The following is a 27,728-nucleotide window of genomic DNA, read 5'->3' as shown; positions in this document are numbered from 1 at the left end:
TTTTACACAGGTAACAGTTTCCGCATGTAGACAAGATATGGTTTACGATATTAGTAGAAGAGTAGGCCTTTCTTTTATTGAGCTTCCGTTGAATGCTAATACCTAAAAGATGACGATTGGATGTATCAGTAGGTAATGTGTTACCTGCAACAGTAGCAAGGAGTTGTCCTCAATCATCAACGATTATCTTTATGTTGGCATTTTCTTTGAGCGCAATCATCTCCGGAGATCTCAATCTCGCATATCCACCATTTGTACAACGGTATCTTTTCGGTATTCCAAAGAAATTTAATTCCTTACTGTCATGACAATGCATGCATACATTTCCAATAGTGCTACCACTTGTACTTGTTTCATAGTTTAAATACTTCTCCCTGTTGGCATTCAATGCTACAATAACATTGTCATGTGAACATACTTTATTAAAATGCTCCATCTTCACTTTTTTTTAAGATATGACTTATGTGTTTATCGTTCCACTGCGTAAAAAATACTGATTTAATACATGCAATAAACTAGGTAGTGTCGATAACCGGCCAAAGAGTACCAATGGGAAAGCCGCATCGTGTCTCTGAGAAATCATAGAGTACGATTGTTAGAGCCGTAAGCATATTTTGTTATTTTAAGATACGTACAAAAAAAAATAAAAAAAAAAAAAAATAAAGTTGAATAATTTCGAAATTAAAAAAGAAAAAAATAGTATGTTTTTACGAAAAAAAATATTGAATTAGAGCCATCAGTCCTCATCATTATGAGTATCCAAAACCGGACTTAAGTTTCACATTTGAAGTAGAGAATTGTACTTTCCATAATTTTCTTACATGAAAGTCAAATGAAATTTCGGTATTGTGTATTCAAGAGGTGAAGAGACTTTTTTATAATTTAATTTCTGATCGCTGGGGACAACAGAGTCTCTCAAACCCCGTAAAGCTATTTTAAAAGGTACAAGAATTATTTATTTAACAGAAATCCTCGCTTTTTGAATGATCAACAAGTAAAGAAAAAATCACACAGAATAAAACAACAGAGTCTCTCAAACCCCGTAAAGCTATTTTAAAAGGTACAAGAAGTATTCATTTAACAGAAACCCTCGCTTTTTGAAAGATCACCAAGTAAAGAAAAAATCGCACAGAATGAAACAACAGAGTCTCTCAAACCCCCTAAAGCTATTCTAAAAGGTACAAGAATTATTTATTTAACAGAAATCATCGCTTTTTGAATGACCACCAAGTAAAGAAAAAATCACACGGAATAACACAACAGAGTCTCTCAAACCCCGTAAAGCTATTTTAAAAGGTACAAGAATTATTTATTTAACAGAAATTCTCGCTTTTTGAATGACCACCAAGTAAAGAAAAAATCACACGGAATAAAACAACAGAGTCTCTCAAACCCTGTAAAACTATTTTAAAAGGTAGAAGAATTATTTATTTAACAGAAATCCTCGCTTTTTGAATGATCACCATGTAAAGAAAAAATCGCACAGAATGAAACAACAGAGTGTCTCGAACCTCGTAAAGCTATTTTAAAAGGTACAAGAATTATTTATTTAACTGATATCCTCGGTTTTTGAATGATCACTAAGTAAAGAAGAAAAAAAAAACACGCAGAATAAAAGTTACTGAAAAACTATTGAATTAAAAAAAAAATTAAATTTATCATACGACCTAAATTATTTCATCAGATAGGCCAGCACTCATAAACGATCCTTTTGAAATTCTGCTAACAACATCGATTCTCAAGGTAAAAGTTTGAATCAAACACTTTTAGTATATCGAATGTCCTTACTTAAAAACTACTGCATTAAAAAAAAAATTATCATACGACCTAAATTATTTCATCAGATACGTCAGCACTCATAAACGATCGTTTTGAAATTCTGCTAACAACATCGATTCTCAAGGTAAAAGTTTGAATCAAACACTTTTAGGATATCGAGTGTCCTTACTGAAAAACTTCGTTCTTTTCACTGGCTTGAAATTGCATACAAACGAGCCAATCAGGTGTTGCAATCCTTTTGTTTGCTCAAAATTCGACAAAGCAACGACTGTTTGGTTAGTTTTATTTTGCATGATATTTGTAAAGCCAATTAAGATGAAGAAATGTCTTCAAAGTCAAGGCTATAAGAAAAAAAGTTCTGGATATTTTTGTCAGTTTGTAGTTTACGCACTAATATCAATATCAGTAACGATTCTATTTGAGCTTTCTCCATGTTGATCAAATTGGTCTCTAAAGGGTTCATGATAAAAAAAAAAATAGCGCAAGCCATGCTGAATGTGCTTTCAAAAACCTATCTGGTCGAAAACATGTTTGTTATCGTTAATGATTTCCAAAGATGTAAGAAAATTATGGAAAATACAATTCTCTGGTTCAAATCTGAAACTTTAGTCTATTTTCAAATCAAAAAATAAAACTATTTCTATAAAATCTGAGCTAATAAGGGTTTTAAGTCGTAAACTCTAGTTTCTTGTAAGAAAATTATGGAAAATACAATGCAACCTAGTCTCTTAAACCCCGTAAAGCTCTTTTAAAAGATACAAGAACTACTTATTTAACCCAAAAATTTCGTTTTTAATGCGCACTAAGTAAAGAAAAATCACACGGAATCAGGCAACAGAGTCTCTCAAACCCTGTAAAACTCTTTTAAAAGATACAAGAACTACTTATTTAAGACAAAAATTTCGTTTTTATTGGGCACCAAGTATAGAAAAACCAAGCAAATAACATGGGAATTCCTATACACGCAAGCAAATAACATGGGAATTCCTATACATGCAAGCAAATAACATGGGAATCCCTATTTACGCAAGCAAATAACATGGGAATTCCTATACATGCAAGCAAATAACAAGGGAATTCCTATACACGCAAGCAAATAGCATGGGAATTCCTATACGCGCAAGCAAATAACGTGGGAATTCCTATACACGCAAGCAAATAACATGGGAAGTACTGTACTAGTAAGCAAATAAAGAGTTTATTACTAGACATGTAAGAAAATTACAGTTTAAGTAATAAACCCGCAAGAGCAGCACATTGGAAGTAATCGATAAGCCATCCAATACCCTGGTCATTTAACTACATGAACTATACGAACATTGTACTTCCTATAATCGCAATAACCGACAATTGGAATTCATAAACGTGCAATCTAAGAACATTTGAAGAGCTATCATTTCAAGACAATAACCTGGGACTTCCTAGACACGCAAGCAAACACCCGGGGAATTCCTATACACGCAAGCAAATAACATGGGAATTCCTATACACGCAAGAAAATAACATCTGTAGTCATTTACTTGCAATATAAGAACTTTGTAATTCATATACAAGCAATCACATAACATGGGAATTCCTATACATGCAAGCAAATAACATGGGAATTCATATACATGCAAGCAAATAACATGGGAATTCCTATACACGCAAGCAAATAGCATGGGAATTCCTATACTCACAAGAAAATAACCTGGGAATTCCTATACATGCAAGCAAATAACATGGGAATTCCTATACACGCAAGCAAATAACATGGGAATTCCTATACACGCAAGCAAATTACAAGGGAATTCCTATACACACAAGCAAATAACATGGCTTTTTACCGGATACTGAGACGTCAACTGCCCCGAGTGAGAAGGAGGAGTGGGCGCATGATCAGAAGAAGAAGAGAGAAGGAGGAATGGGTGCATGATCAGAAGAATGTGGAGAATTAATAGTCTTTTTGTTCATCATTATAGATGAATAAACTGATTTAGCCGATGGAATGAAGTGCTATTCCTAGAAGTTAAGTTAGAATAAAAGAATGAGGTATAATGTTTACCAGGATATTGAATAAGTACCATTTTTCACCCTACCCACAAAACTCAAGTCCTCCTAGCATTTTTTAAACTAAATAATTACCTCCATTCTCCCCTCCCCAGATGTGTATTATACAGACCACATCGGAGAGGTAAAGCTAGGCCAAGTCGCAATGTCATTCATTTGGCTTTTGTGTGTGCCCCATTGTTTTTGTGTGGGTTCCATTGTAACTGAATCCCCGTGTAACTGAACCCTAAGCAAGTGAACCCCCATGCATCTGAACCCTCGTGCAAGTGAGACCTCTTTAACTGAACCCTCATGCAAACACTTCTGAGTGTAGCCTACTATTCTTTAATTAGCAGCATCGTACATTTTGTTTAAATACTTATTTTTTCATCTGGTGAACGAGTTATCAGATAGCTATAACTTACAGCTTATTAACACGTTTGACCAGTTTTTATTTGAATTTGTATTTTTTTGCCAGAAGAAATATCATGGATACTTTTTTTTTTTTTTTTTTTTAACTGGTATTTTTTTAACTATCCTACGCCGACGATATCAACGAAATGGCTGAAACACCCGAGGATCTACAAGCCGTTCTTAACGACGTCTTCGAAGCCACTAGTTCTTTTGGAATGATCATAAATGTATCAAAAACAAAGGCTATGTGCTGCTCACGAAAGCCAAAGGATACAGTTAAGCCAGACCTGAAAATTAATGGAGAGAGTATCCAGTGGGTTGACGAGTTCCCTTACCTCGGCAGTCTGATCACCAGCGACAACAGTCCATCAAAAGACATCAAAAGACGTCTCGCCCTCGCGAGTTCCAGTTTCAAGGCCCTTATGCCCATATGGCGAAGCAAGGATTTGTCTCTGCGGCTTAAGACACGACTTTTTGATACCCTGATCATCCCCATCGCAATCTACTCATGTGAAACATGGACACTGAAGGTAAATGACAACCGTCGACTTGCAGCATTTGAAACTAAGTGCCTCCGCCGCATCGGCGGGATCACTTACCTTGATAGAATCTCAAATTTCGAACTTTTCGAGCGCCTTAAAGTACAACAAACAAGTCTCATGAAGATCCAGCTCCAGCAACTTTGATGGCTCGGTCACGTACAACGGATGAGTCGGTCCCGTCTCCCACAAATCACCTTCGAAGGCCAAAGTCACGGTTCTCGTCCTCGTGGTCGTCACCCAAAAAGGTGGAAGGAAAACTTTGCACCTCACCGCCTCTCGGACCTTCTTCGCCTAGCAAAAGACCGTGAAGCATACAGAAGGCACATCCACGCCGTTACGAAGAAAGAGGCCCCAAGACGACCTTCAAGGACGGATGGGACTTAAGTAAGTAAGTATTTTTTCAATGAAGCCCATAACACTTTGCAGAAACCCGTGAATGTAGGACTGAAAGTCCGTTCGTAGTAATAGGTGACTGACCCTGGCAAGCCAATGTACCGGTTAAACTACACGCATATCCATGCCTCAGGCTTGTGTAAATACATGTGTACTTTCAATCTTATACACCCTTACTACTTATATATATATATATATATATATATATATATATATATATATATATATATATATATATATATATATATATATATATATATATATATATATGTAGATATATATACGTAGAATTTGCCAGTTTTCAGAGTTTCCTCCCTCCCTCCAAATAAACTCATGCGCAAGTGCCATTTAGACTACATAGCTCATTTCATTAAGGATAGGCCAGCTATTTTCCAAATATTTTATTCAGCTATTCTTATCCAATTATTCCTCGGTCTCTAATTAAAAGTGTTTGCCAAGTTAGAAGTATTTTCTCACCTGAATTCTTGCTTCAGTCAATCCAATTTTCATAGCTAGCTCTTCCCTAAAAAGGAAAAGTTTAAATTAATTAAAAGAACTGACTCCGTGCCCATTTCTGAAATGTTTAATTATGGTAGCTGACTAATGAATGATGGTAGGTTGAGGAAGTAAATCAATTTGCATGATTATGAATTATTTTTGTTTGACAGCCTTTTTGAAAAATGTTAAAACAAAGAAACAATAACTTAATTATGATTTTTTTTTCGCCGTTATTTTATGTATCGTAGCTTTGATCCAAGAGAATTAAATGTGGACAAAAGATAAGTGTTTCCCCCAGAGTCAGCCTTGGAAGAAAAGCTCAACACAACGGGGCATATTTAGCCCTTTTCTTGCTAAACTATTGTGGTCCTTCGATTTATCCAGTGGACAGGGCCAAGGGCGGATCCAGGATTTTTTTTCGGGGGCGGGGGGGGGGTTACTAATTTTTGACTCAGTTTTCGACTAATTTTACTGATTTTTACCTAGGTTTTACTAATTTTCGACTTATTTTCGACTCGGTCAAAAATTTTGGGGGGGGGGGGGTTCAAACCAGGTAACCCCCCCGGGATACGGCCTTGGACAGGGCTGTATTCAGGATTATTTTCGGGGGTGGGGATTAAAAAGATTTTTTCGGGAGGAGGGGGCATAATTTTTTTTAACGCATCAAAAATTTGTTTATATTCAATTTTTCACGTTTTTTGCGAGTCGGACAAACATTTCGGGGGGCTCAAACCCCTTAGCCCCCCTGGATACGGACTTGCCAGTGGGTCTTTGTCTATTCAGTGGATTTGAACAGGTAAATATACTAGAGATGACTAGGAAAACTAACTCAGACTTAAAAAAAAAGAACTCCAATATCTCTAGCGCAATACCACCTGATATAATCAAACCATTTGTGGTGAAAACCACCCTTGTCAGCAGTAAGGGTAACTCTAAAAACGGGAAAATCTAATGATATTCAATTTAAAGTTAACTACTAAAGGTTTTTAGCCTGAAAATGTCAAAGTTATTATCAATTGACTGGAGCCTACAAAAATTTGTAATACAGAAGAGACGAGCACCCTTAAAATCAAAATAAAGTTGAAATTTTTTTTCTTGGCAAGAGCAGTCACATATAAGTGTTTTTTTTCTGTTTATTTGAATCTGTTTTGTTTTTTTCTCCAAGGTGATCGCAGCATATTAGGAGAGGGCTCCATACTAGGAGAGGGTCTTGGGGCCATTTTTAAGCAGTAACTGAAGTCATACCACAGTAAGGTTTGTCTTTGAAAGTGATGTCCCACAAGTACACAAGTTTTTGCCCTATTAAACCCTGCTGACCCTATTTGAACCCTATTACAAAATCTAACAGCTTCAGAACTAAAGTAATTCCACAGCCGATAGTTCGAAGGATTCACTTGAATGGGTTAATAAACTAAACAGCGACAAAAGTTTTAACAATCCAAAAAATAATAAGATACGATAATATTTATTTTCCAAAGGCTATCACAAGTTCTAATAGAGCCGAATTCGCTTCATATGTCAAAAAAAAATAGACAAAGCAAAATGTAGAAAAAAATAATACAACAAGAAAAGAAACACCAATCAACCATGAAAATGGTCGATAATAATTTAAAAAATGGCTAGAATGGAAACAGAAAAATGGACGAAGAAGAGGTGGGGGATAAAAGAAAATCAGAGTCAAGAAGAAAAACATTGCCGAAATCGTATTAAAGGTCAAATAAATAAAATAAAAAAAAAAATTAAAATCAAGCCAAATTAGTTGTCAAAAGAAATATTTACAATTAAAGAAAGAAATTCAATTAAAGGAAAAAAAAATTAAAATTAAAGGTCAGAAAAGAAATTTAACATAAATAATTTTCAACAAAAGGGAAAATAAAGTGACAAAGATATAGAGAAAAAATGACTCATGATTATTTTGAACATACACAACAACATAAGGTACGGAGGAGATAATTTTGGTACAGAACATAGTTTAGGGATTATTTAGGTGTGCTAAAATAAAGGGGATAAAACTTTTCCGGTACATCTCAGTAACGGTATGGATAGGCGAATACGTTGGAATTGCCAAGGAAGCTAAGCGGGAGAGACGGGGTCTAATATGGTCATGCAAATCGGGGAAGATGTCCTCAGTACGGGGATTAGATATTGCGGATTTAGCAAAACGCAAACAAATTTGTACTCTCCGTTCTTTTAACGTGGTAATACCTGCGGATTTAAGGAGGAAGGAGTATGGAATTTTGCTCTCTTTGTAGATGATCCTGAGCAAATGCTTTTGGACGAATTCAATTCTGTCACTAAGCTCGCTTGAAAGATGTGAATGCCAGACCAGATGCATGCATGACAAGAGGCTGGAGACCGAGAATGCCCACTATTTGCAAAAGGCAACCGAAGACAGGGCAAGCTTAAGCCGCTTGGAGTGGACCATGAACACTTTTTAGCTAGTGGGATCAGAGACAAAGCATCCGTACATTTTATCAAAAGGGGTTGAAGACAGAGCCTACATACCGATGGCTAAAGGGAGCCAGGGGAGCAGAATAGAAACCGCTGGCCAGAGGAGATCGGGCAAAGTCTTTGCGTTGCTAACCAAAGGGGGTCCAAAACGAGACGTATACACCATGACCTAACTGCATCAGTGATGGATTGTGCCCGATTTTGACCAAAAGGGGTCAGATCTAAAGCGTATGCACTGTTTAGCGACAAGGGCTTCTGGGATAAGGAAAGTAAGTATTGTTTACCGAAAGGTGGTCAGAGGCAGTCCTTACCTGTTGTTAACCGGAGAGGGTTGAAGATAGAGGATACACTGCTGAACAAACAAAGTTTCGAGATTGGGCACAGGCACTGTTTACCAAACAAGTCGGAGAAGGAGCGCAGGCTTTGTTTATCCATAGGGTTCAGAGGCTAAGTATGTCCTTACTTAGCACAAAAGGGTGTCAAAGATTGAGCATACCCGCTACTTATTAAAGGAGCTTAGGTATAGAGCATACTCACCAGTTTTTGGTTTTTCTTTGTCTTTTTTGGCAGTTTTCTTAAATATCTTTTTTTGTTCGTGCTGAAAAAGAGAGACGATTGTCCTTTCGAAACATTTGTTTTGTTTTTTCAGTATTTTCATTTGGCTTACAAAGACCATTGTTGATCGTTTCTTCTTTATATTATGCCATTTAGGGTCGCGGGGAGGCGGGAAGGTCATCGGGAAATTGTAAGGATGGTGTAAAACTATAAGTGTGGCTATAGGAAAGCGAATAGAAATTCCTTAAGAATTTTAAGATAAATTACATGAAAAATGCTTTCTGTGAAGCACTTTAAAAGTTTAGTGCAAAGAGTGGGTGATGAGAAGGGAGAGTGGCAGACTTCCTTATTTACACGATAACTTCTGTTTTTCAGGTTTTAATGTTGCTTTTTACGTTCATTAGAAATCAAATGTGTTTCCATTTAATTTCGTTTAAAATATATATTCTGGATGATTTTCTTTTGTGAGACTGTTTTAATCTAAGCACACATAACTCATTAATATTAAAAGTCCCTCCCCTGAACGTTAAGACTAATTTTGTGGATTTCCTTGGAGCGGGCTTGAATGCGTGGGAGCTGCTTATATTTATACCAAAAGAGGGATAGATCTGAGAGAAAATTGGCAGAAAATATCTTCCAGTCTTCAAGGAATGATGAAATGGCCATCAAATCAAAAACCAATGATTTCTGGCAATTGCGTCTCATGAATTTTTGTAAGATTGTGTCCATGATACCAATACTATTTGTGACTTTCCGACTTGAAGGACTGGAAAATACGTTCATACTTTTAAGATTGATAGAATACTCAGTTATGTTGCTCAGCAAAGTATTTGCACCGGTTTAATTACCTTGTAAAGACATCAGGATAATGAGTCCTCGAAAAGGCTTTTTCGAGTTCTTCAAGTTGATAGCTTGTGAAAGTAGTTCTGTATCTTCTTTGTTTTCTCTTTTGTGGCATTTCTTCCCCGCAATCACTTCCAGCCTCGGTAACACCTTCCTGCTTGATTGAATCATTTCTGTCTTCGATTTCAAGATCAATATCATCGTCATCTGAAGCAGACCTAGAAATTTTATGACTGGTGAAAATTCATACTAATATAATTCTAAACACATAGACAAAAACCGATATAACTTTACTTAACGGAGTGTTTTGCTTCAATGCTATCATGATATAGTATCTTTCCTCCACTGTTCTAGCGTCCGATAGTTTGAGAGGCTTTTATAGAAAAATTCGTCCATGTTATCAACCTCTATTTCAATTATAAAAATAAATACTTAATTTGGGTAAATAGAAACAGAGTACAAAACTTTACTTCGTGTGGCTTCCAGCGGCGCGTGATGCTGTAAAAAAGATTTTATACAAAATATACAAATATTCTTATCTTTACATAGCTGACCATAACAAAATCTGGAAATTTAGTATAGCTGACACTATTTTATTCTCCTGCCGACTTGGTGCCAACGTCGAGAGAGCAGACACCATCCTTCTCCATTAAACCAGATCTTGACCCGTCGTGGGTGCATTTTCAGGTCTTATTCTTGCCTCGGTTAGGAAATGATGTATACTATCGGAACATCTTGCTTTTAGGCGAACGCGTGGTAGTTTCCACCCAGCAACCACAGGGTAGAAATCGTATAGGATGCGACAAGGTTTTGTCTCCTGACATTTGGAGGAGGTGGCCGTATGATCTCAGTGTACTTTGCGCAACTTGCATGGAGAAAAGTCTGCATTGTACGGGACATGATGTTGGTTTTGCTGAAGAAGTCGTACCAGAGAATCCCTGAATCCTTCGGAGTTTTTTGCTTTGGATTACATCCAGCTTCCTCAAAGTCATGGTGGTTGATGGCCAAGTTTATGTGCCATAAAGTAGGGCTGTGCCGAAATATGCATTAAATACCCACATCTTTGCAAGGCGGCTCAAAAGAGGATTGCGCCAAATGTTGTTGAGTCTCCCTATGACGGAGGTTGCCTAGGGAATTCTTGATTTGACTTCGCTCTCGACTGATCCATTGCTTGACAGAATAGAGCCGATACATTGCAGTACGTGAAATCCTTCGTGGCTGCTACTTGATTTTGGCATGCTTCGACTGTAAGAGGGGGTTTTTGATATTTTTCATCTTTCGAAACTCCCGTGTCTTTTCTATCACTTGCCGGAGAATGAATATCTATTCGCTTTTGGAATAGCCGGGCATGAATCATACTTGAGTGATTTTTCAGTTTCTCCGAAGCGTACTGAAGCACTTGTCGTGGAGACTCATTGCAAACAGTTTAGCAGAAACGGAGAACCGCATTATACCTCTGTAGTTAAAGCATTGGCTCCTGCATCCTTTCTGTTTCCATAGTGGCAGAATTATTCCATCCTGCCAATCCTTGAAAATGATTTCCGTATACCACACTATGCAGAATGTTGTTTGGAGCCACAGCAACAAGGCAGAACCCCCGCATTTCAGAAGCTTCGCAGCTATTCCACAGCAACCGGGCGTGCGGTAATTTTTCAGTCTCTTCATAGATCTGTGAAGATCTATGCACCCCGTCTACCCCATACCAAAAATACGAGTACATCCACATCCATATTGACACAGGGCTGTCTTAAGAACTTTAAACGTACTTATCATAGGTGTCACCATTTCCCATCATAGATTGTTGATAGTTTGAACTTTGACTAGCTGCAGCCTCTTCAGCATCTTTTCCTGGACTGAACGTTACCATACCTTTGGCTCCTTGTATAGACTTCACAGCTGCAGCTCCAAATCTAGAAGTGAGTTGAGGTTGAGGGCCTGAAATGAAAATATGAACTATTATTGACCTACAGCAAATAATTGAAGAATTTCAAAAGATATGTATCTTGGCTTTTTTTTATTAGGCACGTCATTAAATTGCCAAGCGGGAGCACAAATTGGTTTCAAACATATATAAAGCCACAATGGATTGAATGGTTCTTATAAGCAGCACCTTAAGATATTCACTTGGGTGGGCTGATTAAGTTGAGAAATTGTATATATGTAGAGTATTGCATAAGTGTGGACCAACATGGCTAAATGCCATCAAGTTTCTTCAGAAAAATAAGCTGAAATAGTTCCCTATTAATTATGGATTTTGATTGACTTCTCTAAAAATTTTTCAAACCCTTGGCAGGGAGGTCGTGGGTGTTCTGTACCATTTTTTGAGTAGATACAAAAAAACTTGCGACTTAAGCGGATAAATTTTTTCGAGGGAATATACCGTTGATCCTAGGTATTTTGCGGTACACTTCGCAACAGCCAATTATTGCGTTAGGATATTTTTATAGAGTGAGGGATTTTTTTCAATTATATATTGGAAAGTTTTTCCAGTTCCAAGGACACACTGCCGCGCGACAGGACATTTGCTGCGTGGCAATCATATTTCCACTTTATGAATTTAATGAACATTTTTTACGGACGATAAATTGATGGTGTTATTGCTGTGCCGGATTCCTTGTTTACTGCATAATCGAACTTCAGATTTTATCGGTTAAGATCAAAAATATTTCAAGGGAAAGGGATGAAATTAAAGCTCCAAGAATTAATTTTAGGTCTAAATCCTCCTCCTTCACTTGAAAAGTTTTTTGGATCAATTTCAACCATATGCAAGTAACCAGGGTGGAAAGATACGCCCAAATTACTTTTGTAATTCCAGTTCCAAGGACACACTGCCGCGCGACAGGACATTTGCTGCGTGGCAATCATATTTCCACTTTATGAATTTAATGAACATTTTTTACGGACGATAAATTGATGGTGTTATTGCTGTGCCGGATTCCTTGTTTACTGCATAATCGAACTTCAGATTTTATCGGTTAAGATCAAAAATATTTCAAGGGAAAGGGATGAAATTAAAGCTCCAAGAATTAATTTTAGGTCTAAATCCTCCTCCTTCACTTGAAAAGTTTTTTGGATCAATTTCAACCATATGCAAGTAACCAGGGTGGAAAGATACGCCCAAATTACTCGTCTAAAAATTTATACAGTTTTTCAGACAGTTTTCCAATTATGGAAAGATCACTCTATTTTTCTTTCAATTGAACAATGAATGGAAATAAATCGAAATCAAACTCAAACAAGCCTTTCTTGCATTATGGTAGCAGCACGTGCTGCAACCTAGCAAATAGCGAAGTTCAGCCTATTGTAACTGAAAATTTAGACACCAGTTTTGAAAAAAAGAAAACTGTCGGATGAGGAAGAGTTGCCATTCAAAGCTAATTCAGGAATGATAACTAGGATTTTGATTAGTCTTAATCGTAAAAGTTAACTGTTAAAATTAAGTTGCGTAAATTTCAAAAAATAGCTGGAAAACTTACAAAAATTTTGTTGGATAGTCATGACAACTGTACCATTGGAATCACCCTGGCTGAAAACTCCGTTTAGATGATTACAGTTCCTTATCTTGGGCCAGGGGCGTCGTTTTGGGGTGGCAAGGGGGGCATTTTCCCCTCTCAATAATGTGAAGAAAAAAAATATTATACATCCTATGCCCTTGGAATATCCAGATATGGACCCCTCCCCCCTCAATAAAAATTCTGGAGATTCACCCCTGTCTTGAGCAACAAGGAAATTAAAGTAAAGAATGGCGTTAAAACCTAAAACAAGTAGACACTACCCCAAAGAACGTAGGAACTAGGCCACTCTCCATCCCCCCAAAAATCTTCGATAAGGCCCTAGGTGTTACGTCTTTCGTCAAACTGTTACTTTGGATTCCTTAGCATTTTTGTTGACTGGAAAACAGTACAGTTTTTCATGGAAAGATTAGACAAATATAAAATTTGAACAAAAAAGAAGTTGTTTTTCAATAAAAGTAAGAGGATTATTAAAACTTAAAATGGTCAGAGATTATTCCGTACGTAAGGTTGGTGCCCCCTTCTCAGCCCCTCACTATTTGTGCTTAAGTTTTACATTGCTTTAAAAACACTTTTTTTTTCTTGTTCAACAGCTTCTGAGTTTGAGCAATAGATCCCAAGGAAATTTGACAAGAATTCCAACTTTAGCATGTCGACTAGGGGGGGGGGGGGGGTCAGGATGAGGCAACCCATTTCATATATGAAATGATTTCTGTTCGTTTCAATTTTTAATGTCGTCTTAAAATTTATATGAAAAAAGTTTGTTTTTATTTAATCTGTACACGTTTTTAATAACATACTAATAATTATCCTAAATGTGAGGAGGGATACTGCCCCCATATAGCTGACTTTAAATCAAATTTTAACTTTTACACAACAACACTTTGAGAAAAAGACTTAGTTTAGTCCATTTGCTTTTTCATAGGCAGCGCGCTAGCGCTGCCTAAGTAAAGAACGATGTGGGCACAATGTGTTTTATTTTAAATAAAGTACCTTATGTATTATATATATATATATATATATATATATATATATATATATATATATATATATATATATATATATATATATATATATATATATATATATATATATATATATATATATATATATATATATATATATATATATATATATATATATATTCTCATGAAGGAGGATCAGACTTTATTTTAAATTCATGACAAGAATAATAAACTCTGCTGTTGCATGTATTGTACCCAAAATTTAGTTTTTTAGGGTATCCGTTTCTATATGCGATCGTCGCTCTTTATTTACCGTTTGTTACTACGACCTCTCTGGTCCAAGGCTCTCTTAAATATGAAGCAGGCTACTACTACCTCCTTCAGCCCTGTTTTCGACATCCCATTGTAATATTCACATAACAATGGTTTGAGAATGATAATAATTCCAAAAAAAATGAACCCATTCAAATATTTATTGGTAAGGGTGGTCTGATACATAAAAAACTAATTATAAAGTGTCATGTCCATGGTTTTCAAGGCAAGATCTTCGAACGGATCCTTTTTATGGGGATGCTCCCCATGCACGCCAGCATGGGGTTAATGCCTCCCCGGAGAAACAAGAAGACATTAAGTAATGTGCATAAATAGAAAACTAAGAAAGGTCCCCATTTATGTTTTGATGAAAACAAATCTCCTCATACCACTTGTCCCCTCACATAAAACCTTTTCTCGACTGGTGGTGCTTATGGTACAACCCCCCACGTCTCCACTTTTTGTGCCCGTAAGCCTGTGAATGTAAATGCAACACAGAAAAATATTGTCCGCAATAACAGCGGCGATGCAACCTTACAGCACCCATAGAGGTAGACTCCAAAAATATTCGTGGGAATCAAGGGGATTAGAGACTTATTTGGAAAATATAAGAAGTTATGAAAAGATGCAAAATGTCTCTAATTTCAGGCAGACCTCAAGGCCCATTTTTGGCTGTATCTAAATAGAGGCTGAAATAATGAGTGTTATATAAGATGGCTGAAATTCAGACCACTTGTTTCAACAGATTAAAAAAAAAGAACATCCCGTTTTAAATGAAAGCAAAGAGCAGCATTAAAACTTAAAACGAACTGAAATTATTTCGTATATGTAGCGGGCTATTGCCTTCCTCAGCCTCCGAATTTTAGGCTAAGATTTTACATTTTGTCCAAATTATTTAAGAATGAGCATTCACTACAAAAGCTGTTGAATTGGAATAAGAAGAATTTTTAAAGCACAATGAAACCTTGTAGCTGGGAAGCTCCATATACAGTATTTTTGATGCTTTTAAATCAACTAACAATATTACAATTTTATGTTGATAAAAAATTGGTCCTCTTCATGGTAAAATTGTAATTGAGTGCCATAAAATGGCAGAAAACGAAACTTTCCAGCTCTTTTTTAGCTTTATCTGATACACTAAATCTAATAGTGTGACTTTCATCAAGATTACTTGTCTTTTGGGGGATCTTTACCCCAATTTTCAAAATCAGGCTAATTTTCTAAGGTTCGTAGCTTTTGATAGGTAATTTTAAATTTAACGAATTTTATATATTTGGAATCACCATAAAAATCCAATCCTTTTGATGTATATCCAAAGAATTATTATTAGAATGTCTTTTTAGAGTTTCCGTTACTACTAGCACGAGTCACTCTTTACTTAGAGTTCGTTACTACAAACTTTTTGAAAATATTTTAATTCGCTAAGCAAATCAAAATTTTCAATTTCACATAATAAATATTTTTCTATTGGCCGATACAATCTTTTATTCATCCTTTGGTTTTTGGTACGATGATATGGACAAAGCACACCAAAAATTTATATATCTGCGATTCCTGGCATAAAATGACCCATAACAAACACTAGCGTAGTTACTAGTATTTTTCTTATCCTGGCACAAATGTGTTACATTTTTTTTCTATTTTGAATATTACCTTGTCCTGATACTATTCCTATGTTTGGTTTTCCAATTATCAGGTCTTCTCCCGATTGAGTGCAACGAGTTTGACACTGGAGAATCTCCGAAGTCATTCCCATAGATGAAAATGTTTACTTCAATTCTTTTGAGTATTATGTGGAGTAAGCCACAGTGAATATTACAGATAGCCCTAAAAAATTGATCGTTAGAGTTAGTATGAATAATCGTTGGAGGTAGTTATTTATAAATGCCCGAACCAGTATAGAAAAGTACTTCAAAATAAGTGAGATTACTCCCTGAACTAATCTTAAGTTTCGCACTAGCAATTGAAATTTCATCTTCTTTATTAAATTTAATTTTAATCTCAGATTTTAAATCTAATTTTTTATTGAATTATCTTAGATTTATTTAGACTTGCAGGAGCGGGACATGCACACACACAGGAGCGGGATTAATCTGGACTTCTGCCGAGCATGCCCTCGAATTTTGCAAATCTTTTCTGCAGTTTCCAATGTTTTTTTCGAGTTTTGCCTTTTTTTTTTACCCTCCTTGCAAAATAAATGATTTCTATGTAAACTCTCGTCCTGTTGTGTGACATCATTTGAAATATATGAACCACAATCAGTGCAAACTCTACAGCATGACTATGAATGTTTATCTAAATTATTGTATAAGAAAAAAACAATATATATATATATATATATATATATATATATATATATATATATATATATATATATATATATATATATATATATATATATATATATATATATATATATATATATATATATATATATATTTTATATATATATATATATATATATATATATATTAAAAATACTAAAGCCAACATGCGATCTACAACCAAACCAATGATTCCATTTCTTATGGTTTTGACTTCGGTTTCGAACAATGTCTCGAACAACTTTGGGGGAAAAAGAGAGAGGGGGGGTCTAGATGGCCTTCAATAGTTTGGTTCACTTAAAAAGGGCACTAGAACTTTTAATTTCCTATCAAATGAGCCCTCTCCCGATCTTCTAGGATCACTGGTTTAATACAATCACCCCCAGAAAAAAGGTGAAGTGATCGTGCTTCTGGAAAAAATTCAAAATTCCACATTTTTGTAAATAGGAGCTTGAAACCTTTCTCCGATACACTGAATCTGATGGTGTGATTTTCATCTACATCACTTGATGTTTTAAGGGCGTTTCCCCCCTTTTTAAATATTGGGCAAATTTTCTCAGGCTTATAACTGTTGACGGGTAACATTAAACTTCATGAATTTTATGTATATCGAATAAATATCAAAGTTTGATTCTTTTGACATATCTATTGTTATCAAGACTCTGTTTATTAGTTTCGCTTACTATTGAGCCGCATCGCTCCTAAATTACAGGGGTGTCATTTCGGGGGCTGGGGGGCCTGGGGGAAGTTGCCCCCCAACAATTTAGAGAAAATAACTATAATATAGCCGATGTCCCTTGACTATCTGGATATGGACCTCTCTTGCCCCCCAATAAAAATGCTGGAGCTATTCCCCTGCTTGCTTACAGTTCATTACCACGAACTGTTGGCTAACTTATATTTGAAATTTAGGATATTAAGTATTAGGAAAAATGTTGAGGACAAAACTGATTTTCAATCAAATTTCTAAAGACAGTAGTCTCTTAGTATCACACATATATTTTTTTGTGTTCAGGGCACCCTATGAGTCTGGCGTTAGCCCTGCAATTATGCAAATTCAGCTGTTTTAGGTACTTCAAATTATACTTATTTTTAGGTTTTATGCTGCAACACAGCCTCTAGTAAAAACTAAATTGTAAGAAAAGGTGTTTAATATATAACCCATAATAACCGAAATGTGATAATTTTTGAAAAGCACTAACTTCAGTTATTAATCTTCTCTGAAATCACCAGCAGTTTTACTACAACTCTTTTCTCCATTAAGGCATGAGAAACAAATTTTAATCCCCTTGCACCGGTATTTAGTGACGACAAAAAGAGCCTGATCTAAAGGAGACACAAAGTGGCCACCTAGGGCTCTAAAAGTTGTTGTCGACAGAGCCAACTTTGAAAGTGATCTAGGGGGTTTGAAAAGAGATTATAGGGCAATTTTGCGCCTCATTGAATAATGAGATTTACTAGATTAGTAGTACACGTAGTTAATTGAAGATTTTTCAGTAGGTGGTAATGAAATGGTCGATTGGATTTGAAGGGGATATAGGGGATATCTACTATTAAACAGCGGTAGCCCTTATGAAGTATAATACAATAAAGACCCATATATAATCCGAAGCTAATACCAGACAGTAAACCATACAAACTTAAACATGTTCTCAACAAAAAAGGTGTCAAACCAAAATAGAGAACTGATTTTTTTTTCACTAATGATAATAAATTTCAAATAGATACAGGGATTATTGTCATTATCTTACAAATGAAAACTATTCAAGAAAATAAAGAAATTAACTCAAATAGTTTACTACAATGACCCATGGAATTGAAACATTTGGTGGGGGATTAATTGATAACAAGTTCTCATTAATTACGCCCGACAAATCTATAAGAACATCTTTAATTTTATTTTCACACGTTTTTGACAATAAATTAAAGGCAAGGTAAATCATAGTTCTAATTAAAATAAATCTCACTAGCAGGAATACCAAATGTACGTTTCACGTAAAAAAAAAATGTAAAAAAGAACATAGTTTTAAGAACTAAATAGGATGCTACTAATCATTGAAAGTTACAACACTAAAGCTGAGAGAAGAATATATATATATATATATATATATATATATATATATATATATATATATATATATATATATATATATATATATATATATATATAATAATAAAAAATATGCATGATTACAAAAAGCAGTTAAATGACAAAAATAAACCGTAAGCTAATAATGGTCAAATCCGTGAAATAATAATTGGAAAAGAAACCTCTAAAAGATAAGAAAATCAGTCAAAAATGGAATATAGGTTTGTGGATCGGACATACTTAACAAGATCAGCGTTTAAAAAAAACAGAATATTTTCAATTCTTGAAACAGTGAAACTTTAATAAAAGGGATAGTTTCAATAACAATTAGGCTACGTACCGAGGTGTCAATTCATGAAACCGTTGGGGGAGGCGAAATGAAATTTTCAAAATCTAGGGGGGACAAAATTCCCCCCCCCCCCCTCCAACTGACACCCCTGCTCGCACAAAACCTCCCAAAGACTACAAAGAAAGCAATTATTCTGCAACACCCAAGATAGTTTGTTGGGTAAGCTTGACACAAGCAACTATACTAAATTTGAGAGTAAATGAATCAATGGAATATTTATTTGCATATTTTTATGCATGTAACAAAGCCATGAACCACTTTGAAACTTCTCTCCTTCCATCTTTTTGTCGGTGGTCCTTGATAGGTAACCGCTCGTTTTTGGTGATTAATTTTTCTCCCTTTTCATTGTATCCCTATATTATTTGCTCCTTGTTTTTGGTGATTCAATATTAATTTTTTTTTTCTACACTAATCCCCTTTATTTCCGTAAGCAAAATATATCAAAGATTACACTGCCAAGTTAGGCGTTTACTTAAAAGTGTAGACCATTCATGTCATCGTCCCAGTGGCGGACCCAGAGGTGGGCACCCCCCTAGCGTAGTCTAAAGTGGTGTAATTTACTTAATTAACTCAAGTTTGTGATATTTAAACTTGCTCCTAACGCAAGTTTATAAGATCAACTTATTTTGCCCCCCCCCCTAAATTTTTTTTTCGCATCAACCTATTTTGCGCCCCCCTAAAAAAATCCTGAATCTGCCACTGCATCCTCCTTTCTGAAATAATGATTTCAAAATGAAGTGTCATCCAAACTTCTAAAATATTATTTTTTAGCAACAAAATTGTGCTATTTATGTGGCTTCACAACTCTTGCTTTCTGATTACATAATTTCATTTCCGTCGGGACAATTTATTTTTACAACCCATTGAAGAAGGATGCCGGTCACATTAGGGGCTCGGAATGTACAATCATCCAAAGACACCAGTTGGAGAAAATTCGAAGCTGGTGTACTCAGATACACATTCAATATTAGTCCAAGTCGGTCGTTGGTCAAGGATCTGCTAGTATCAAGGAGCCTTCTTTGAAGTTAAACTGTTACACTAGTTTAGCAGGCATTGCGAACTTGTTCAGTAAACTGCCGACTAGGTTTGGAAAATATTGCACTGGTTTCCGTAATGACAACAAGAGGTTTTGTAAACCCTATCCCCATAGAGGTTGGATCAGATTCAGAATTTAGAAAATACCAAAAGGGGCCTAGCCTTTAGTTCCCACTAAATTTGCTGGATCCAAAACCTGCTTCTTGTGGATGTACAGGTGACAAGAATTTAGAGAGGCTGAGATCCCTTTCTCCTTACCCACGAGGGTGTCAGTTGGTCTTTAACTTCAAAAATATATTGCTAGGACATTAACTGGCCTTTCTGAATAAGTTTGACTGAAACCTATTTTGGTAGATATCCTGATAAGTAGGATTCCAGGTCCCCAACCCAGGGCAGCTAAGGGGGATTGCGGGACTCCCCCAAAGGTGTAAGTTATTGGTACATAGAGCCGACACCATGGAATTTAGCTTATGTTTTTAGCTTAATTTAGCTTATGTGTTATGCATTTGTCGGCAAACTGGACGATTTTGTCAGCACATTCCTTATATCCCTCCTCCAAACTCGAAATACTAGCTGCATTCCTACCCACTCCCACAGCATTCATTTTTGTTCTAAACCCTCCAAAGAACTTAACTATGATAAAAACTTATACATCCGAGTCCGCCAAACCCCAACTGAAAGTTTTGAGACTCTCCCTTATGTCTTCCCCCAAAGTGGTTGAATCCACTCAAATTCCGAAAAGATAAACAAAGAAATTAACCGCTTCTAAGACATAGCAGAGATCGCTCATATCCAAGTAGTTACCAAAGTTAAATCCCTTTATATCTGATTGGTGTTTAGTCTTCTTTTCATTTAGCCTTCTTTTCATGTTCTAGTCTGGTCTCCTTTTATTCTATTTTTTTGTGCTGAATAACGAACCGTGAACTTTGGCCCGGAGTTTTTGGTGTTTCTTTATAAATTGTAGTGCCCTTGTGCTGTTCTTGATTAAAAAAAATTGTCTTATTCGCCATGATGGAAAACTACCTTCGTCTGTTGTGTCTACGTCCATCGACACGCTACCGAAAATTCACTTTTTACTTGCCACCCTCAAAGTAACACTATTAGTTCATGTCATCCGCTTAGCTTTAGACGTTAATGGTTATTTCAGTAGCTATGAAGTTTTATATGTGTCAAGAGAGCTTAAATCTACCCATATAAGACATTAAGAAAATTTGCCTGAAAAATTTCATTAGGTCGTATTCAAATTTCAAAACAAACAATCCTACATCAGCCTGGTAATTATATAGCCACCACCATCGCCAAAGTGGCGCCATTTTAACACTGGTATACCATTTACCTTACATGTTGCACTAGGCTCAGGCCAACCATTAATCTATTCTATCAGCCATACCACTTTTGTATTTGATGTTGAAAGTGTCGTTGCGAAGTCGGTTGACAGATAAAGTCATCCATGATACTAAATAGCTTCGAAATTCAAATCTGATTAGCGTTTGGTCAATCAGTTGATGTCAATTCAGTAATGGACTGAACAACCGACGCTCAAGATGTCAATTAGATTACGTTACGTTCTAATGGGTCGTTGAGATAAAGTCAACACAAGCCTGATCATAGCTAGAGTCATTGAAATAATTGGGAGAATGACATGACTCCAACCCCTATCAATTAGGCTTCCCACTTAAAAATGTTGAGCATAAAAATTGGAATATATTATGCGAGAAAAAGATGATTTTTAACTTCTACATTTTGAATCTATGCCAAGTTTTGTTTATTTAGCTAAATATACCTCCAACAAGGGGCCTCTTCACTATTGTTTTATTTTCAATTTATTTATCTTTTTATCAACAAGCTAATACTGGACAGTTTATATATTTGTACATAGACAAAAATTTCGGCCAGACCTATTTCGTAAGGGGATGGAAACCGAACTTTCAAGTCCGTATCATTCTGCGCAACGGTGTTTAGACCAATCCTCTAAATTTTACTTAGTTGTAAAAATAAAGTTTCTAATCTTCCACTTAACCATTTGTCTTCTTTTTCAATTGAATTTTTGAGAAGGAAGAAAAATCTATAAAATGACAGTTGGTAGCCGAGGAACGTTACTTGGCAATTAATGTTTCAAATGAAGCATTAATCTAGCAAAAACAAAATTAAATGTGCAACAATTAACAAGTATAATGATAAACAGAAATATGAACAGAAATACGTTGTGTGTGTACCACTTAAAGAAAAACATTATCTTTAACGAATTTTAGTTTCGGCAGCAAAAATATATCTTAATGCCACGCAAAATGAAATACCAATTTTCTGCTAATGTCTAGAAAACCTCAATAAACCCTTTCAAAAGCATAGACTAATTTAAGAACATCAGAAAAGAAATTATTATATCAGAACAGAAATAGTTTCGTAAAGGCCGAGTTAGAAAAAAATAAAGCTTGAAAAGGGAAAAAACCTATCTTCCCTGTTCTACATGGCATAATATGGTACAAGAGCGTAGAAAGTTAAAAATGTGCCATAATAAGCTGGGACCCAAAAAATAGAGGCCGCCCAGTGTGTTTTGGAATTAATTTTGGATGTAAGTTTTATTTCTGTTCAGAGAGCAGCCACATACTAGCCTTTGAATGCACATACATTATTTATTCGAAAACAGTCATACAAAATTAAATACGGAACATTGGCCGAGAAAATGTTGAGACTACTCTCTTAAAAAAGTCACTTCAAAAAAGGGAGAGAAAAAAATTGTAGCACAGGTACAATATATCATATATGGTTTTGCACATTGAGGTGGTTAGGGCACGTTGTGCGGATGAAGGATGACAGATTGCCGAAGATTGTTCTTTTCGGCCAACCATCTAGGGCTAAAAGGAAAGCAGGTCGTCCCCGTCTGGGGTGGGAGGACGTCATAAAGAAAGATTTAAAGCAAATGGAAGCTTCGTGGGCGGGTGTAAAGAGGGAGGCTTTGAAAATATTGGGACGGAGGAGGAGCATGCGTCGTTGTGTTTGCCTCAGGTGGCTTGGTGATGTGGTGAGTTTTTAGTAGTAATAGTAGTAGTTTTGCACATGGACTAGTGGGTATTGTGAAGAGTTACTTGTTTTTTAATAGAAATATTGGGTTTAGCGATTCTATATTTTTTCACAAAATGCGAATTACGAACTCAATGAGGGAAATATGTAAGGTATTGGTCAAACACAAAAAAAATACTCAGCAAAGTGCCGGCACATCTAAATTTGTTAACTTTTTCAAAACTACGTAACAAGGCCGTACTCAGGGGAGGGAGTACTCGGTTTGAACCCCTCCCCCCCCCCCCGAAAGGTTTGTCTGAATCGTAAAAACGTAACAAAAATGGATATAAACAAATTCTGTATGAGTTTTTTGAGGTTTTTTATGTACCCCTCCCCCCCCCTAAAAAATTAGTAACCCCCCTCCCCCCGAACAAAAATCCTGGATGCGCTTCTGCTACGTAATGCACGAATAATACGGCAGAGCTACAGAGCTGAACATGCTTGAAAAGTTGACCACAGTTGAAAAGATGCAAAACAAAGCCCAAGTCAACGTCCATTATCAGCCGTGACATAAATTGTCTGGTAGACTATGCCTGATTGAGGATCCAATGGAGCGACCGGGGTAAGTGGTTTTATCAACTGGCTTGAACCTACTATTTCTTAGTGAAATATGATCCTGATTCTGGTTAAAGAATCAGTTTCAGACATGAATGTGCACATTCATTTTAATCCAGGACAACCTTGCTTATGAATATTGCGGTCCTAGGTCTGAATTAAGCGTGCGGAGGCAAAAGATTTCTGATAATTCTGATAATTTATTCCAAAGGTAATTACATAAATTAGTATTTCATATACTTATGGCCTGGTCCATTATTTCTCATATTTTGAACGTTTTCTTCTATGAACTACCCAGTAAATTCATCAGATACTTACTTTAGCCAAATTCAATTTATGTTATTAACTGGCTTACGGCTGTTTTGCGCATGTAAGTCGAATCATTTCATTGAGTGATGGCAAAATGTGCTACATAGGCTATAAACTTTTATTTTTCAACGGCTACGAAAGTAATTTCTAATAATTTTATTTACATTCTTGTTGATCTTTAGTAAGAGTTGCCCTCTGCTGCCACAGACTGTGTGAGGGAGAAAGTGGAAGAGCTAAACATTTTCTTGGTGAGTAGATGCAGCAAAAACTTTTTTTTGATTTTCTTCTGAAAATCCTTCTCATTCGCGCATTTATTTCATACTTTATTAGGCTTCGAATGAAAAAAAAAAAGAATTATACCCGCTCCTCCAATGGTGTAGTATCAAACAACCTACATAGATGTGCAGTACAGTACATTTCTGAAGTACATAACAAGTATTGGTACACCGACGGGACCTAGGAAGGGCTTGAGACATTCTTAGAAAGGTATACAAGTCACTTTCCTTAATGAAAAATTCCTATAGAATAAACTAAACATTATTCCTTGTTATTCTAATTCATTGAAAATATATTTTCTACAGTTATAAGCTTGGATGTTGATTCCGTGAACCCATTTGGAGCTAGATGCTGCTTGCACAATAACAAGGAATGGTAGAGTACTTGGTTGATAAAGGGCGAATGGACCCATCATTGACAAATTTATAATCGAACTACGTTTTGAAATTCTTTTTGATTCTTCAAAGGAGGATAGTCATATCCTATGATGAGAATTCTAGGGAAGCGTTTTCTATTCGAAGTACTAAAAATGGTTAATTTTTTGAAAATTCTATAACAATAGAATTTCTGTTAGACAATCGAGGGTGAAATGATAAACTTTATTTTTAAATGTTCACCGAAGAATGAGAATCCTTTCTTGACTTTAAGCCATTCTAAATTCTAGACATCTCCTTTTGTTTGAAAAATATTTTCCTTTTTGTTGTTGTTATCCGCAAATAAGACGACACTTCTTTTTTTTATTTCTGTAAGGATGGGGGACGATTATAAGAAAAACCTTTCTTATAAATGTGGAACTTCCAGAAATAGATATACAACAGGAACACGTCGATTAAGGGAGTTTATGCTCCCTCTAGATTCTAAAGAATATCTGTTTCTGGCATTTGATTACAAAAATATCTTTTTTTTTTAATTTTATTGAAAGGATGCAAGAACCGAAATTACACCCCCCTCCTAGATTTTGAAAAATACGCCCCATACAATTTTGTGAAATGATGCCCCTGATACAGTGTAGTATAAGCCCCAATAGAAGCGTTTTGGTTTGTGCACCTTTACATAATTCTGATTTATGAGGTTTTAAGGAACTTGAAAAAATTCGTCTTAGATCTTAATAAAACTCAATATGGCTTATAATTCTACTCAAATAATTGAAGTTGTGTATCTGAAACCTAGAGTCACAGAAAAATAGAATCAACCAAAAATTACACACAGTTTTTTCCAAAGTTCAGAGATATATTACATTAAGTTAAGTCAGCTCAAAATTCAGACATTTCATCTGTCTTGTATCCAATTTTCTACGCCTTAGAAACAAGGAAGGAGTAGAAATAGGATCTTGAAAATATCTTTTCAGGGGACAATTTAGGCTTTGAGTAAGTTCCTGAAAGTCGCATTTTCTCAAATCAACTTCTTTTAAAGACGGCCAAAAGCCCATCATCTAAAACTTCACCAATACATTTCCCCTTGAAAACTTTGGTACTGTAGTTCTATTAGCTAGGCAACACGCGAGACAGGCACTCGAGAGTAGCGAAGATCAAATAGGCATTACCCGGTAATTCCTATGAGACGCTGAATAAACAATACCCCAACCCCCTAATGTGCAAGTATATAGCCGAAATCGTTTCTAAACTATTATATTTTCATCATTTTTTTTTAATTTCATTGGTATTAACGAAACTTCACTTCTCGCGTGTTGCCTAGCCAATAGAACAGTACCAAAACTTTTAATACGCTTCACCTTTTCTACAGGAAAATCACTTTCAGGTATCCTTTACCCCCCCCCCCTCTGTTCCGATGTGCTGATAATATTCTTTGAACAGTAATGTTGTAGTCAATTTATTTGTCCCGCTTGCGTTCAACAGAGTGTATTGCAAATAATTCTAATTAGTTTAATTCATTTTAGTTTTAATTTTTAAATCAATTAATTTAAATCTTAATTAAATGGGGTATTTAACATGTTTTAAATACCAAAACGAATTTCTTAGTAAAAAAAGAAAAAATTGCGCAAACCCACAGAACCTGTATTACTAACCAAAAGTATTGTTAGCTTATGCTAATCTTCTTCTTATTTGGATTACTGTGGACACGCTTTCACATAATCTCATCACCGGAATCAAATTCCGAGCCCTTTGGTGTGTTACTACAGCCGGGCTTGAACTCTGGGTCCTGTATTACCAAGGTAAGCTCAACCTACTACGCCACTACTGCACTACAGGACTTATACTAATAGATTAACGTTCTAATAGTTTTCTACAGAAAAAAACAGCTTATTAGGCTCTGATGTACGACTCTAGGAACAACTTACTGTAATAATAATTTTCACTGAGTGCTTGAACGCAAGTCAATAATTGCAATTGGCTATTGAATGCCAAAACTTACAAAAAAATCAATTATAATAAGTTTATTGATATTGGGTAAATGTCTTATACCCCTTAGCCAAAATTGAATGAGCTCGATAATTAAAACCGACTCACTTGAATGTACAGCATTTAATGAATGTGAAAAAGAAAATAAAGTCATCACCTATTGCAAATATCAAGCTGAGTTCCCTTTATCAGCTTATATTAGATTAAAACCTTTCAGCTGAAGTTATTGTCACAAAACCGATCACTTAACGTAACAAAACCGAACTGACGTTCAAGAGTTCTTCAACTTACTAAAATTTAACTAGAGTTACTAAATTGGGCGTGGTAAATTAACTTAGGAAGATTGATTGGATTAGTTTTCAGCAGTTGTAAATGGTGGATGACTCCCTGCAAAATGAGGCAAAGAGGCGGAGTCACCTTTTGAGGCGGAGTTATCAGTGGTTTCTAAGTAAAACTTTTTGTTTTCGGTAGTTACGTTTAGTTAAAAAACGATTCTAAAGTCGCTGTTAAATGAGGATATAAACGTTTCAATTTACTTCAACTTAAGTACTGAATAAATTAAGGAATTGTGGATTGATTTTGGGGAAAACCTCCATAGCTAAACACCTTGAAACGCAATAAATTTAACAGAAGTCTTTAACTAATTGTCATAGGCCGTTTACACATTTCAATACAATGAATACAACTCTAAGAGATCCTTTCTTAACTGTTCGACCTCCTTTTAATTATGCAGTAGCCTAAATGATTAGGCAGCTAAGAGAAAATGGACTTGATTAAAGGCAGGCTGATAACTCTAGCAGCTCAGAAACTCGTAAGGAATTTAGGAAAAACAGAATAAAGTAACCAAATAAAGAGGCTGGGGGGGGGGCAACAGAAAGAAATTTCCCTAAGCATTGGCACCAGGCTCGTATCCAGGATTTTGGTCAAATCCTATTTCGTATCCAGGTAGGTGGTCCGTATCCCCCCTGGATACGGCCTTGATTGGCACCTTTATTGAAATATAGAGACCCTTGGCATTTCCCTAAGGACAATTTAAAATTCATCCGTATTTTTGGGAGAACGTAGGAAATGCAAGCAGA

At 35.8% G+C, this 27,728-nt stretch overlaps 1 protein-coding gene across 1 annotated transcript in view; it reads right to left on the bottom strand.

The window, feature by feature from the left end:
* LOC148940031 (homeobox protein aristaless-like) overlaps positions 1-26,922 on the bottom strand; it is a 49,418-nt gene extending 22,496 nt beyond the window's left edge. Inside the window, exons 1-5 of the mRNA XM_089105718.1 lie at positions 26,807-26,922; positions 15,946-16,119; positions 11,270-11,438; positions 9,509-9,721; positions 5,634-5,679 (exon numbers count right to left, since the gene is read on the bottom strand). Of these exons, the coding sequence (XP_088961844.1) occupies positions 5,634-5,679; positions 9,509-9,721; positions 11,270-11,438; positions 15,946-16,048 (531 nt within the window). The 5' untranslated portion in view covers positions 16,049-16,119; positions 26,807-26,922. The remainder of the gene's footprint in view (positions 1-5,633; positions 5,680-9,508; positions 9,722-11,269; positions 11,439-15,945; positions 16,120-26,806) is intronic.
* Between the last annotated feature and the right edge of the window lie 806 nt (positions 26,923-27,728).

The sequence above is a fragment of the Artemia sp. Qi Xiang Cuo genome, chromosome 20 (assembly GCF_049724085.1).
Source record: "Artemia sp. Qi Xiang Cuo chromosome 20, ASM4972408v1, whole genome shotgun sequence".
Classification (NCBI taxonomy): Eukaryota; Metazoa; Arthropoda; class Branchiopoda; order Anostraca; family Artemiidae; genus Artemia; species Artemia sp. Qi Xiang Cuo.
This window is presented reverse-complemented; position numbering and strand designations above follow the sequence as displayed.